The 16,613-nt window shown below is 37.7% G+C and overlaps 1 protein-coding gene across 3 annotated transcripts in view; it reads right to left on the bottom strand.

The window, feature by feature from the left end:
* EIF2S1 (eukaryotic translation initiation factor 2 subunit alpha) overlaps window positions 1-16,613 on the bottom strand; it is a 20,217-nt gene extending 3,604 nt beyond the window's left edge. The window contains exons 1-8 of one of the 3 annotated variants that reach the window (XM_081049740.1): window positions 16,463-16,592; window positions 14,935-15,094; window positions 11,822-12,063; window positions 8,053-8,132; window positions 6,092-6,243; window positions 2,497-2,603; window positions 996-1,093; window positions 95-238 (exon numbers count right to left, since the gene is read on the bottom strand). In XM_081049740.1, coding sequence (XP_080905866.1) covers window positions 95-238; window positions 996-1,093; window positions 2,497-2,603; window positions 6,092-6,243; window positions 8,053-8,132; window positions 11,822-12,062 — 822 coding nt within the window. In that variant the 5' untranslated portion in view covers window position 12,063; window positions 14,935-15,094; window positions 16,463-16,592. Of the gene's footprint in view, window positions 1-94; window positions 239-995; window positions 1,094-2,496; window positions 2,604-6,091; window positions 6,244-8,052; window positions 8,133-11,821; window positions 12,064-14,934; window positions 15,202-16,462 lie in introns of all 3 variants that reach the window. The other 2 variants (XM_081049739.1, XM_081049738.1) reach the window with 2 other exon arrangements.

Here is a 16,613-nt window from a genome sequence, read left to right as displayed (position 1 = left end):
CCCTAAACGTATTCTATGTTTTAAGATTTTAGAATGCAAATCATTCAGATGATTTAATTTTCTTAAAAACTTCGGTAAGAATAATTGCTCTCACCTCCATTTGCACATTGAAGACGCCCCTCTTTTCCTCAATCTTTTCTTTTATAACAGCCATAGCCTGATTGAGGACGGAGAGACCTTCTGTTCTCTCCAGGGTGGTGGTTGTCATCACGTACCGAGGAGGGGCTATTAGATTAATCTACGAAGACAAGAAGTCATTGACGAGTATACCTAAGGAACTCACAACTATTAGGATGTTCAAGACTTATTTTGCTAATCTGCTGCCTTAGCAAATCACCCCAAAACTTAACTCCCAATTCTATAAGCCAGCTATTTAGGGTGGTTTGTTATTATAGCAAAAGCTGACACAGTGATCTAAGCAAGCCCACTGCAATACTGCATATGAAGAATCAAAACTGTACACCTGAAATTATGTAATTTCATTAACAATTGTCACCCCAATAAATTAAAAACAACAAAAAAAGAATCACAACTTTTGGGTGTCTTTGGTGGCTAAACTAACTACAGCCATCATCAGCATAATGAATGATTTATCTTTAAAACAAACAAAAATTCCTATTTGGTTCTACACTAAACTGACAGAAATTCTTACAGTGAGTAACAACCATTGAGTTAATTTGATTGCTAATGAACAACCAAACCTCGTAAAAGTTGTATGTGAATATGAGAGCATATGTTGCCCTTTCCAAGATTCTATGAGCATTATGGGTATGTAAAGGAGTCCTCTGGCACTAAATATCAATTGGAATCTCCACCCTTGTGACAATAATTAGTAGCTACAACAAAAACACTACACATGATTTTAACATCCCCTGGAAATACCGTATCACCAAGAACCACTTTTCATAATACTTGTTCTGAAACATGATCAAAAACAAAACCTGATTTGGTTTAGGTGGGTATTTTAGCAGGGAGGGAGAAAACTGGCTACTCACCTTGATGGGCATGGTTTCTGTAGAACAATTCAAACCTGCTCTCAAGGCTTCTTTTACGGCATCAATGCCTTCATAACCATAACAAGCCACTTCAATATCTAAAATTATAAAAATTCAAAAGCTTATACCAAAAAATGCAAATAAATAAAATAAAAATTTAAAGGAGTAAAAGAAATCTTAAATGGGGCAAATACATGAGTATTTAAACACTTATGAAAGCTTTCATCATCTTTTCAATTACAGACCAATTCCAGCTATTAGCTTTCATAATTAAAGACTATCTGAATGTGGGGGTGGCTGGTTAGCTCAGTTGGTCAGAGTGCGGTGCTCTTAATAACAAGGTTGCCGGTTCGATCCCCACATGGGCAATTGTGACCTGTGCCCTCCATAACTAGATTAAAACAACTACTGGACTTAGAGCTGATGGGTCCGGGAAAAACACACTTAAAATAATAAATATAAAGTTAAGGACCGGCCTGGTGGCTCAGGTGGTTGGAGCACCATGCTCCTAAAGCCAAGGTAGCCACTTCGATTCCCACATGAGCCAGTGAGCTGCGCCCTCTACAGCTAAGATTGTGAACAACAGCTCTCCTTGGAGCTGGGCTGCTGTGAGCCGGAGGTTGGCATGAGCTGCCCAGTGCTGTACTGAGCTACCATGGGCTGCCATGAATCGTGATTGCAACTTGTCTGTACCGCAGTTTCTTGTTTATAAAATGGAGAGGAGTATTTTAAAGCTGAATGAAACGATAATTGCAAATTGTTTAGAACAGTTCAGAAGTTGTATACACTTTGACCTAGCAATTATACTTTTAGGAATTTGCCTTACAGAACACTTACATAAATGGGTTAGTATATATGTATAAGGGTATTAATTTATAGAGTTTTTGTAGTAATTAAAAACTTGGCACAACCTACATATTCTGCAAGAGAGGGCTGGTTTCTGTTAAGGTTTATCATTCTACGGAGTATTATCTAGCAATTAAAAAGAATGAAAAGGATTCCAATGTTCTACATGGAAGGGCAGCCATGATATACCAAGTGGAAAAAGCTAGTTGGCGAAAACTTTGCATAGTATGATCCCATCTTTGTGAAAACAAAAAAAAGTTATATCTGAGTGTAAACAGCATACATTCCTACACAGTATATAAGTTAGAAAAAATGTCTGAAAGAAAATATTCCAAACTATTAATCCAGGGACATGGGAGGATATTACTGTATTGTTAGAATATTTTAAAGTATGCAACCAGCTCCCTTACAAAAAAGGGCTAACTTAAGGTTAGCTGAACTCATATGTGGCAGTTTCAATTTGTGTCAATACATACATTTTAGGATGATTCAGTAGAAGCAAAAATAATTTCTTAAACTTTTTTTTATGAAAAATACACATTTAGAAAAACTTACAGATGTTGATGTAATGCACTGTTTGGTAAGGCTCATTATTTAACAGCCTTTTTTCAAACATGTAAAATCTTTTAACATAATTAAAAAAAACACCATTTACCTGCTCGAATTTTGACAGCTTGTGGTGTCAAACGCCTATTAATATTCTTAATGAGTACTTCCCGTTCACGTTCATTCAAATCTAAACTATCCAAAATAGATGGGTCTCTGATTTAAAAAACAAACAAAAAACCCAACAAAAGGTCAAGGTTATTTTACTGATAACTGCAGTAGCAAACATAATACCACAGAATGCACAGAATGTTTAAGAGTACAGGCTTTAGTGTCAGAATTAGAGTTCAAATCCTAGCTTTGCACTTTAATAACTGTGTTTTTGGGCCTTTCCAAACCTCAGTTTCCAAATGTGTAAAATGAGGATGAAACTGTATCTCACTGGATTGTGGTATTAAATAAAATAATCTAGGTTGAAAAGAACGAAAACATGGAAAAAATTTAAAAATAAAACTGCATCCCTGGAAATCAGGAGAGGAAGGTATTACTTCCAGTTAGTGAGTCAGGAAAGGCTTCATGGATAAAGAAGCATTTCACCCGACCCTCTTAAGTGCCACTAGACAGGAACCAGAGTCTCAGTCAATGGCATGGTTGAACAAATGAAAAAACTAAAATGACTAAAAGAATGATAGGACTTTAACAAGCAAAGGTAGAACTGTTATAAGAAAGGTATGATATATTAGAAAAGGAATGGCATGAGCAAGCACCACGCTTAAAAAGCCTGGGTTAAGGAATGAAAGGCAAAAGAATTTGGGTAGAGGGAACTTTCATTCAACTAATACCTACAAAGCAAAAGAAGACAAACCAACAGAAAATGGACAAATGAGATGAACAAATGTTTCACAGAAGAAATACATAAACAGTTAATAAACATATGAAAGACTGTTCAGTTCACCAACAACCAAGAGAATGCAAATCAAAACAAGATACTACTGTACATTCATCAATTTGGCAAAAGGAAAAAAAATCTGAGACCCACACCAAATGTTGGACAGGATGAAGAGAAATAGGAATGCTCATACAATTGCTAGAGGGATATAGAACCAATTTGGAGAATATTTTGCTAAAACTGAGTAAATTTAAAGATGCATGTAATTAATGCCATGACCCAACCATTCTATTCCTAGGTATATACCTTAGAAACTCCCAAACGTGTACACACAGACATGTATTCATCATAGCATGGTTTGAAAAATGGAGAGGAGTGGGGGGAGCGGAATCACCTACATATCTCTTAACAGAGAAACAGATAAACATATTCTCACAATAAAATACTATACAGAAATTAATGTTAAGTAGGCATACACATCAATTTGGAGAAATTTTAAATACAAAAATGATTCTATATGTACTTTATGAATACACATATTAAAACCATAAAAACAAATTATAATGATCCAAACTAATTTCAAAATAGTGGTTACCACTGATGAGTCAAGGGAATGGGTTGGGAAGGGTAAAACTTATTTCCAACTATCTCAGAAACTATTTATTTAAAAGAAAAATGTGAAGCATATGCAGCAAAGAATCAGCATTACTTAAATCTGGATAGTCGCTACATGACTGATGAAGCAAGAGAAGCAAGTGAAGGGAAAGGGAATAACATATATTACGGAGGAGCAGGAATGCAGGGAGTGCTGGAGATGGACGCTAGAGAGGTAAGCCAGGGCCAGATGACAACAAGCCACATTAAGACATGTACTGATTAAAGAGTGCAGGACTGAAGTCAGGGAGGACAGGAATAGAAAGCAGTACTTAATGGTTAACAGCATACACTCTGGACGCAGAATGTCAGGGTTTGAATCCTGGCTCTACCATTTGCTATACGAATTTGGACAAATTATTTACTCTGCCTCAATTTCCTTATCTGTAAGGACTAATAGCACTTACACCACAGGTTGCTGTGAGAATTATATAAACGTTAGTTATTATAATTATTACTATTCTCACCTCTCCCACAACATGATATTAAAAAAAAAATCACATGTGGGGCTAAGCTGGAAGGTATTTAGAGAACCAAATGAGCTGGGCTGCTGCAGGCTTTAACAGTCCCCACCCCACGGCCATTCTGAGGGCTAAGGGGACCACCACCTCTGGGCAGCACAAGGATTGGAAAGAAACCTTAGTGCAATGAGGAGGCTGCCTGTGGAACAAGAACATTCAGCAAGAAGTGGGAGGTGCAGATGTGGAGACAGTTAAGTACATAGAAATGAAGGAGTCTGGCTGTTAAGAGGAGGACACAGTGCTTGCTTGCTACAGGAGAAAGTAGAGAGAAGGTTGAGAAGTTTGTTTTTTAGTGTAAATGGGAGAAATTAGAGTATTTTTATGCTGATGGAGCAGAACCAATAAAAGGAAAGAATAACAGATACAAAGAGGTCCCTGAGTTGTAGCTGGGCATAGGTGGTAAGATCAGTCTGAGCAGGAAGGATGTGAATTCCAGCGTCAGGAGCACAGGAGTTAATGACAGGTGGGATGGAGATAAGTTTGCTGAGGTAGTGGGAAGATCCTGTGTAATGGATTCTAATTTCTTTATAAAACAGGTAGTGAGTGCACCAGGTCAAAGTGAGGGAAGAATGGGAGAGTGGATATCTGAGGAAGAGAATGGAAAAGCTCTGCAATATGCTTCTAAGAATAGGAGGAAGAACTGACCAGGAGCAGAGAGAATGTGGGGCAGCAGTGAAGGCCCAGCAGAGGTTGGAGACCAAATATGCAGGGGCATCAACCTGCAGGACTGTGGTTTTTCCTTAGCAGCACCCACCCAGCTGTCTACAAGTGAAGAAAAGGCTGGAACATTGATCCAAAGCTGGATTTAACAGAGGGAAAAACAGGGCAAAAGTTCATGATATTGGCAAGACAATTGTTAAAATGATGGAGCTTGGTGCATCTATGCTGAGTAAGAAAGAAAAAGCAGGAAAGGGTGAAAACAGGGAGAAAAGAAGGTTTGGAATCAGAGGATGATATAAGAATTAAGACACAGAGTAGGACTGTCGGAGCGGCAAGGACGGGGCTGTGGTAAAAAAAAAAAAAAGAATGTGTCACTTAAAGGTTTTAGAGGCAGAGCAAATCCTGGTGATAAGAGACTCAGGGTGAGGCCATATGCAAGACTGGCTTAAGCGGCATGGGCTAAGGTATACAGAATTGTGAGGCAAAGGAAACAAGAGGTTAGAGTTTTAGAGGAGACATCTACCTTGGCCCTGAAGTCACCTAAGACAATAAAAAAACTAGGAGAAGGAAAGGTGTAGGGAGTAGTGTTTATGAAACTATATAACTACCGTGTTTCCCCAAAAATAAGACCTAGTTGGATAATCAGCTCTAATGCGTCTTTTGGAGCAAAAAATGACATAAGACCCGGTCTTATTTTACTATAAGACCAGGTTTAATATTATACATATATTAATTTTTGCTCTAAAAGACGCATTAGAGCTGATCGACCGGCTAGGTCTTATTTTTGGGGAAACAGGGTATAATATACAAAATTATGTAGGGTTTATATAGAATCGGCCCATATCATGGGCCTTTTATACTGAAATATTTTAATCTAAATTTGGCAAGGATTTAAGACATAGATGTGCTATTCAATATCAGGCTCTCGACCCAGCAGCTGGGATATGAAGATAGGAGCAGAGCCAAAAAAGTGTTCTTACGAGACTGCATGTTTAAATGCATCATAGGCACCATAACCGGGTCTCTTGTACTTGTCATCAAAGACCCAAGCAGTTCTCTGGAACAGACTTTCCAGCTGTTCATCCTTGGTGTATTCTAACATTTCAGCAACATGACGAAGAATGCTGTAAACCTAGAAACAAAATGAAGAATTCAACAATTCAGAGGTAAGAGAGCTATTCAAAAAATAGATATTTTTACACTTTAGTAGATAACATCTAAAAACAAACCTTTAGTTAATGTGACTACAATAATTCCTTAATAAAAGAATGCCATCCAACAAATTCTTTCTCCATACAGAAATACTTGTTTTCCCATAATAAACTCAAGTGGGTATAACAAATAGAAATAGTACAGAATTTAGTGTTCCAAGACCCAGATTGAGTCTTGGCTGGGGTCAATTAACCTCTTCGAATTTGTTTCTTCATCTGGAAAAGGGAGATACTAGTATCTCTTCTTTTTACTGCACAAAGCTCTTAGATCAAATACATACAAATGCACACTATAAATTAAAAACTATACAAATGATTTATACAAATGCATAAAATTTTATATTATACAAATCCTGTTAAACAAATATAAAGTATTATTACTACTCCCTATGAGATCATGGAATCAGGATTGAGATTTTAGTATCTTTTGCTGCTATCATTTAACAGTTATCCTTCAGTCTTATTCACTGCTGTCAAATTTTTTCTAATATACTAAGAATAAAAGGGCTTAATGAAGAGAAAGAGTATAAGGAAGGAGGTTTTCGTGTTAATTACAGAACTGTGAGGCAAAGGAAACAAGAGGTTAGAGTTTTAGATGAGACTTAGTGAGGAGAGGTATTAACATAGTACCTGTTCATTCTATCATCTTATCATCCTGATAAAATTTACTAACATATTTATTTTACAATATCCTCAGGTGATAAAACAAAATGGATGTTTTCCTAGATCCAGTGCTTCTCAAATTCGGATTCTCAAACTTGGTGAGACCCAAGCTCCTGCATTTCTCATGAGCACTCCGATGATGCCAATTTGTTGGCCCAGAGACTATATTCTGAGAGGCATGGTCCTAGAGTTCACTACAAAGGGATTTCACCAAGAGTCCTACTGAATATGTAAACCACACTGCAGTAATAGTAAACACACCAGTTTTAAAACAAAGGGAAAGACTGGGTAATGATCTGATAACTTTTAGATTTTTATTCTCTTTTACTAGATTAAGCAAGATTAAAAAATCTTCTAAACATTGTTTTCTTGGCATTTTATCTTGAGGACAGAAACACACGTGGCAGAAGAGAACAAAAGACACAAGAGAAGGGCAAAGAAAACAGAAACAATGGAAATAGCCATTAAGAACTGAGGAGCTAGGGAATAAAGGATAATAAATAGGACCAGAGAATAGAAGAATACAGAGAGAAGATGAAAACTATAGAAATGAGAAGATGAAGAATATAGAAATGGCTGTTCTTGCTTTATTCATGCTGACTCTGGAGAAGTAGAAAATTACAGCAAAAATAACAGAAAAGAAAAATAACCTGGATTCACATACATTTTACAAACCTTTGTTTATTCTTACATACAACAGCTAACTGTCTCTGTGACTCTTACCCAGAATAGGGACGAAAGTCAAGAACTAAACGTTATGACAAGCCAAATCAGCTGAAATCACCCATAATTTATTCCTAAAAAAGCTTAAGAACACGAATGTCCAGTACTGTTTTGAGACTATTAGCTCATAGGCAACACCACGAAACAAAAACAGCATAGTCAAAATCATTTGAAATTAAGTCTTTTAAATTATTTTTCTACGTAACATATAACTCAAAATGAAAATATGCAGTTACAAAAAAATGTAGGTTTTGTTTTTTATTCTTCTGCCAGGAACATTGCATGCTGGTTATTTATTAAGCACATCCAAATAGTGGACTGATCTGACTCAAAAATCAACTTACAGTTTTGGATTTGGTGAATTTATCTTCACATTTGATTGCTTCCTCTGGAGAAACTCTTCTTTTTGACAAATCAATATACCCTGTAAGAAAATTTTGAAAAAGTGATCTCTGTTCAGGTGTCAGCATATCACTGCGACATTTTCACAACCCACTTGTCTGGTTGTCATCTTTGCACTTATTCCCCACTAAAATCCCACCAACAAAATAATGCATAAGATGAGAAAGTTTTTGTTTTCAGAAATGCATCTTTATTATCATGTAATTGTATATTCTCTATTACCTCACTGGAGGGACCTAATAAAGATTCGCTATTTGTCTATCCGGCATCCATTTATCATAGAATTGCATTAACTGTGTTTTCAGTATTTTTTTTTTTGCCGAATTCAAACATATAATGAAACTTACAATGCAATTGTATAATTATTTTGGTCAGAGTGAATTATTTTTTTTTCTGAGTTGAACTACATTTGAATTCAGTTTACAATGACATCTATAGTAATAAAAATTCCATGTATTGTTAAATAATAATGTAAATTGGGTTCTATACTACTCAAATTAGTTTGTAATATTTAAGAGATGCATCTAAGGTATTACCTAGAAAGATGTGTCCTCCTTTTAAAACTAATTTATGAGACCATGAAAAGCTAATCTTATATATATATTATTAAATAATGTATCTTTCCACACTCTGTTTTCAGTATTCTTGATGCTATGACATTTGCGGCCTGGATGACTAGGTGGGGGAGAGACCCCCCTCCTGGAGCTAGACAATTCTTAGAGACAGCAAAGGGCTCACCTGCAGCAGCCTTTCATATGCAAACTAACCAACCCACAGCCCACACTCCCAACTATCTCATCAAAGTCTCACACACCAAACCAATATTCCCCCTGCCCTACATCAGCCAAGGCCAGGTACCAGACAACCAGATAGCCTGATGCCCCAATGCCTGAACAAACTATTCAAGCTAGCCAACCCTAAGCTATTTACCCTGACCTGCCTTGCCTTTTCTGTGGACGTCTCAATAAACGCTCTGGCCTAGGCTTTCCCATGGCTCTTTCCACCTCCTGACCAAATCTGGAGCTTCCTCATGTGGCCCTGCATGGCACATAGTGTCCTTATCTCTTAACTGATAAAAATCTTCTTTCAATGGCATTGGCCTCTCCATGTCATCAGTCACCTCCATAAATTACGATCCCACGGGTACAAAATGAGACAAGCAGTTACATGTTTTTAAAAGAATTTAGGAGGAAAAAAGTGACCATTAAAATTTACCTACATATTTTCGATTTTAGGCATCACATCTCTCTGACCTGAACAACTTCCTCCCCCATTTCCTATAATGTAGGTCTATTTGATAATAAATCCTCTTAGTTTCTATTTACCTGAAGATGTCTCATTTTGATCTTTATTGTTGAAATATTTTCTTTAGTTACAGAATTCTGGTTTGACAGTTTTTTCTTTTAGTGCTTTAAAGGTGTCATTCAATGTGCTGACCTCCATTACTTCCAATAAGAATGCTATAGTAATTTGTATTACTGCTCCGCTGTAAATAATGTGCAATCTTCCTTTGGCTACTTTCAAGATTTCTCTGTCTCTGTAATAGTCTGATGTGCCTAGATGCGGTCTTATTAGTATTAATCCCGCTTGAGGTTAGCTGAGCGTTTCCAATTTGTAAATTTATGTTTTTTCAGCAAATAGGAGAAACTTTTGGCCATGTTTTCTTCTGCTCTTTCTCTCCTCTTCTTTTGGAACAGAGCTTTGATGTCTGACAGGTTGCTTTTTTACTGTTCTTCAGATTGGTTCTTTGTAAATGAACTATCTTCAGGTTTCACTGAGCCTTCTGTCATCTTTAATCTGTTAGCCCCACCCAGTGAATTTTTTAGATATTACACTTCTGATTTGTAGAATTTATAATTAGTGCTTTGTGCGAGTTTCTAATTTCTCTACTGAGATTTCATTTTGTTCATTACAAGCAAAAATATGATTGTAATGATTAGGAAAATATCTAATATCCTTGAGCAGTTATAATATCTGCTTTAAAATCCTTATCTGCTAATTCCAACATAGGGGATACTCTAGGTCACTCTCCATTGTCTTTTCTCTTCTGTATGGGTCATAATTTCCTGTTTCTTCAAATGTTTAGTAGTTGGATTGTATCCTGATCATTGTGAATTCCTTTATGTTTCTATTAAGGACACTGATTTTGTTTTAGCAGGCAGTTATTTGTCTGGTTTCAAAACTATACGCTCTGTTTCTTCAAGTGGAAAGCAACCAAGATCTATTTAGATTTTTACCCTGTTGGATTGCTTGCAGTCTACCCTCTCTGTATTAGTAGTTCAGGGGTCAGCCAGAGATTTGAGTAGATTTTATATATAAATTTAGGGTTTCTCCCTCTGTGTCTCTCCTTTCTCTAATGTCCATCACTATTTCTCTACTCTCTATCACTGCTGTCCAGAACTGTTCTGAAGTCATTAAGACTGTAGGTCTGCCATTAGCTGCCCTGCTCGAAGCCACCTGCAACATTCATTCAGACAAAAAGCTGTAAAACTTAGCCAGTGAAATTCCTTTCTTCCTTCAGTTTCGGCCTACTTTTGATTATGCCCATTGTCTTTAGGTAGTTTTAAAAATATTTGTTCTGGGTTTATAGCTGTTATTTTTAAAGGTTTTTCCAATAGGACCTAATCTTCTAGTATCAGAAATGAATCCCCTCTGTAGGATCTTCTGCACTTTGGTTTTTTTCTTATCTCAACCCCAGTCATCTTTCCACAACAGAATATTCAGATCTCATTCTATATAAAACTGCATTGCATGGATGTGGCATGATTTATTTTATCACGATTTAGACTGTTGTTTCCTGTTTTTAATTAATACTGTACAAATAATGCAGCTATAGAAATTATTCTTATATGTATCTATTGTACTTAAGCAAGTATTTTTTCTGATTATAGTTAAAAATATATTTGATTCCTTTTTGTTATGTATTTTATATAATAAAAAAGAAATGCAAGATAAGACACCATTCTAGGTCCTTCTGGGGCAGTGATATGAAGACTTACTCAAATTTAAGGAACACAGTTGTCCCCCCCTTATCTGCAGGGGATACATTCCAAGACTCCCGGTGGATGCCTGAAACTGTGGATCATACTAAACCCTATAGAGAATATTTTTTTCCCTATGCATACATTCCATTTCACTTAAAGGAGGCACTTTACGGCTTCTCTTTTATACATCTGAATGCCAGCATCACAACTTTGTACATTGGGGACATTATTAAGTAAAATAAGGGTTATCTGAACACAGGCACTGTAATATCTTAACAGTCAATCTGGTAACTGAGATGACAACCAAGTGACTAATGGGCAGGCAGTATATAGTGTGGACACACTAGACAAAGGAATGATTCATGTCCTGGGCAGGACAATGAGGGATTTCACCATGCTACCCAGACCGCCATGCAATTTAAAACTTATAAACTGTTTAATTACCACGGTCTGAAAATATTAAATGGAAAATTCCTCTGGAAATAAAATTCAAGTTATCTGACCGATAATAAAAACTAGTCCTGGTATGTACTAATTAAACCATTACTAAGAGATCTTGCTTAGATGGCTAATTGGCATCCTTCTCTAATAACTTTGTACGTAAAAGAGTTTAGGTATGAAAGGAGGAGTTTGTTTTTTTATGCCAGTAGGCAATTTACAAACAACATATTTTACTGTAAACCAATTTAAATCTGAAATTCATATTTTAGATATTTTTCTCACTTACCTTTTTCTTTGTCCACTCTAATGACAACGACACATTCATTCCTGCCAATTCGGATGAGTTTGTTTATAGAACGAATACGCCTTCTGGACAACTCACTAAGAAGAATCATGCCTTCGATATTGTTGTATTCCAGAAGGCTGACATAAGCCCCCATTTCAGCAATGGACCTTACATTCACCATCACTACATCTTCCACCTCAGGAAATTTGTGTTGATAAAATCTACAACTTAGACCTGGCATTCTGCAATTTAAACAAAAGAATCAAGAAAGTGCTCAGTTAAAGTCAAAATAAAGAAATGTCCGTTTTCCACATCTTGCCAGAAGGTGAGCAGTTGTTAGTCTGCTCACCTCTTTAAACTTCTTAAATGGTATCAGAAAACAGATTATGTTCAGGAACCAAGCTTTAATTTTTATTTTGCTTCACACTTTTGTAAGGCGTGGATGATTCTCTACCATCAGTTTCAGAGGAATCATAAAAAGTAATGACCATCTATAAAGTACAACTAACCTCTGAGACCTAAAGATTAAAGGTACACCTTAAGAGTAAAATACTATTTTAATACCACCACTTCAAGAAATAACAAATGATGGGAAGCATCACTACTATTATAAACCTATCAGCAAATTCTCAAGCTGTTCTTTCTCCAAATCAGCTAGGACTGTAATGCTACCACCCATTACATAAAGGGAAGAATCTTCTGACTACTTAAACCCTAACCATATATCAAAGGATACACCCTATAAGTCAGTATAGCCAAAATTACAGGATCGTATGACAGGACAAAAACTAAAAGTTTATTAATCAGGATAGGTATTAAATTTAAATTTAACCAAAACGTATTTTTTTTCCCCTTTTGAAACAAACTTGAATTTAGTTCACAATTACCATAATTTCTAGTTTCTACTTTTCCCATTACTCCCAAATATTCTTTTCTTTTGTTGAATAAGTATACCAAATCTTGAGAATAGATCTACATTACTATAAAGTTCAAGTTCCTCTTAACTGCCAAGTATATGTATATTTAAAACTATTCCCTTTGATCCACCCAACCTACTTTCAGCACCACTCCTTTTATGACCCACAATCCTGAAATCATACCATGAGTAGAAATATATTTTTAAAGGGAAGCTCTCAAACTAATCATAGTTGATGATTTTCATGTTTTTCTGCTAACCGTAACCAGTTTACTGTTGTCAAAGCTCAGAAGATAGGCAATAGGATCTAAAGGCCTATGAAAAACTTGTGAAAAATCACTAACTTATTTTTTTCTTATTAATTGGGAAATAAAGATAGAACATCCACACCCAGTTCACAGAACCCTGGAATTCTGCTGCAGTGCGATTTGAGAACTGCTAACTGCATCCGTATGTAACTTCCCAGTGGCTTCCTACTGATTTATACATCTTTTTACTACCTACAGGGTCTTATATCATCTGGCCACTGCCTGTCTCCCTGAGGTACCACTTTCTCCCTAATTTTCCCCATTTTATATTTGAAGAAAATGAAGCACAGGTTAAGCAACTTGTTCTGTTGTATACTGCTAAAAAGAGATAGTGTCAGAATTTGAACCTATGAAGTCTAGAACCATAGTCTACTATTCATCAGGCTATATTTTCTCTCAATATTATTGATAAATATATTACAATCAGAAACATCTTAAACAAAAAGCAACATTCACATACATATCCAATGCTGGAGCAATGAATACCACAGATTAGTGAAAACTTCCAGTACTAATCTATCCTGTTTAACCAAAAAATAAAATAAAATAAAATAAAGCAGCGTATTAGTAACAGTGGCAGAGATGTATTTCTCTTGTAGCTTGACAAAATAGAAATTTAGCAAATAAAGGGAAGTAGACAATGGCCAGAATGACCCACCAAGAAACAGCTGAGCTAGTTGTTTCATTTTTAAACAGGGCCTTTTTTAAAAAAAAAAAGCTTGTCGAATATCTGTATGTAAAGTACTAAAATTTGAGAGCTAAAAATGTTTTAAACTGAGTATCAAAATAAATGATGCCATGAAAATATGTGAAATAGTTTTAAAGAGCTTTAACATGTGTTAACCACATTTACTTATCAAGTTTCTTCAAATAGTAAAGCTGATGATTTTGGGGAAGGCAGACTTAATTTGATGGTTAAACAGGCAATAGTGTAAAAGAACCCTGTAGGGAGATATAAAAGCTACAGCTTTAGGAAGTATAAGTCTCTTTGCAATATGTAGGGTAAATAAAGGAATACTGCTGATGTTATTTACAGTAGAGACAGAAAGTAGCCGGTAAGTACAAAAAGAATACACTTCACAAACAACCTGCATATTGATTGATAGATTTTGAACATATCTCTTTATTTATAGTAATAATTACACTAACTTTTAAAAAATCAGTCAGGAAAATAGAAGCCACAAGCTAGGTATATACTGGCCACTTATATAACTTTCAAAGTACTTTGACTTATTTTATTTGGCTCTCAGTAAGTCCTCGTCAAGACTCAGTGAACTTTGGGAATAGCTATGGATGTGGGTATCAGTCCTTGCTCTCTTACTGACTACGTAGCTGTGGTTGCTTGGGAAATGTATTCCCACTGAACTGTAGTTTCTAGTCTGTGGCACGTACCTCACAGATTTGTGGAGAGTATCACATGAAACAAAAATGCATGTAAAAACAGAAAGTATAATGTGCTATACAAATATAAGAAATTAAAAGGCAAAGGAAGAATTATTTCCATTTGTTACTTGATTTATTAAACAGTCATTTTACAGTATCTACTATGTACTAAGTACTACTGACACAAAAGACTGCTACCTAAAAAAATTTAAGATTGGCAAACAAATAAGCAAATAATTGCAGTATAAGGTATTATGAAAGGAACACAGTGAAATCATCAATTAACTGGGAACTAAGGAACAGAATTATGTGACTTCCTTAAGGACAAATCCTTAATAAGTACGAGAACAGGGACTAAAACCAAGTCTTCTGACATTAAATATAGAATATTTTTAACCCTCAGAGCCTCCGTATGTCAGAGTACTACAATACAGTATGTGTTCTTTGGTAAAGAACACCTATTTTTCAGAATACACTAACTGAACTCCAAGTTAATTTCAAATCACCTGCACTGTCAGTAATTTTGCCTCGTCAGACGGTAGGTAGGACTTCTTTCTCGCTCCAGGGCACGGTCTGGGGTGGCAGATGACTCGGCTGGTCAGAGCAGGAGCTCTGAACAACAGGGTCGGGGGTTCAATTCCCGCATGGGACGGTGGGCTGCTCCCCCTGCAACCAACGATTGAAACCCATGGCTGGACCTGGAGCTGAGCTGCGCCCTCCACGAGCAGATGGAAGGACAAGGACTTGGAGCTGATGGGCCCTGGAGAAACACACTGTTTCCCAATATTCCCCAATTAAAAAAAAAAAAAAACCAGCAAAAAAGCCACCAGTGCATGGTCAGTCACCACAATGGACACAGGAGATCCACCTCCCTTTCCAAAGTAAAGCGTATTATGTGATGGAAACAATTCTTGCAGTAACTGTAATAAAGCTCTAACACTTAAGCGCTCCGCACCCTAGTTTTTAGCAGAGGAGTGCGACACAACGAAGCTTTTAAACGATTTCCCGGTAGTTGAAACAGGAAGCACCAATATCTACACAATATCTACACATTAGTATGCATCTTTTTGAGATCTTTTGAGAATTAGTCATTGTCAGTTGGCATCAGATGAACTGAGAACTGGCAGTGAAGCTCCGCTCACGGAAGTCACTTCCACAGTGCTGAAAGACAGTCACACTTTTTCCCCTTAAACAACAACTTCAATCAGGTGAAAAAAACAGACTTTTCTGTTACACCTTTCCTCCAAGAAACAACGTTTCCTGTTTAATCAACATTACAGAAGCCTCAGTTTGGGGGGGGACAAAAGGGACCGCAGGCCGCATGTCAGTATTTAACCCTAAAATCCCCCGTCTTTCCGGTTTTCCGTAACGGTAAGACCACACCGTGTACTTCTGCAGGCCTGTTCCCACCCGGGCTGCCATACAGCGACCCCACGCGAAGCGTAACAAACTCTCCAAAAGCACGTTTTAGTTCCCATTCAAGGAGTGACTCATGCCACGGAAACGCCCAACTCGGGCGCTAAGGTAAACTGAGCTTCGATACTTAAAAACAAAAGTATCGCACAAACTGCTCTTGGACCCTTTGTAAGACAGCGCTTGTCAACACCGTGATCCATCCCACCGGTGCCTTGAAGCCCGGTTCCCACGGAGAGGTAGCATTTGCTGCGGCGCAAGAGGAAAACACAGAAAAAGAACCCCCCCCAACACGACGATGGCCTTCCCAGGCCGGGAAGCAGCGGTGCTCAGCCTTCCCCCGAGGCCGCCCCACCGGCCAGTCCTCAACTGGACACCTGCTGAAGAGGCTGTCCGGTCCCTTGGCCCATTTTCCTTCACGAGGTTCCTCCGCTCGGACAACGCCGCCGGCAACTCGGGAAGGCCGACGCGGAGCCCGCCAGGGGTGTCGGTGGTGTCCAGACACTTCTCGCCCAGCGACCGGAGAGCTGTTAGCCCGGGGCCTACCCTCTCTCCACCCCCCGTGTCACTACACACAACCAAAGTGAGTTCTCCGAGAAACCCATCTGGGGGACTAGTTACCCGAGGTACGTCTGTGGATCCCGCAGTGGGGTCCCGCGCCGCGCTCTTTAATCGCCGAGATGAGACTCGCTCCACCCGCAGCAGCCGCCGACCCTCCTCAGCGTGCGCTCCGCTCAACCCCACCGCGCATGCGGAACCCGCTCGTCTCACG

Source organism: Rhinolophus hipposideros (genome assembly GCF_964194185.1).
Source record: "Rhinolophus hipposideros genome assembly, chromosome: 5".
NCBI lineage: Eukaryota > Metazoa > Chordata > Mammalia > Chiroptera > Rhinolophidae > Rhinolophus > Rhinolophus hipposideros.
The sequence above is the reverse complement of the archived record's forward strand: the minus strand, read 5'-3'. Positions and strand labels throughout refer to the sequence as shown.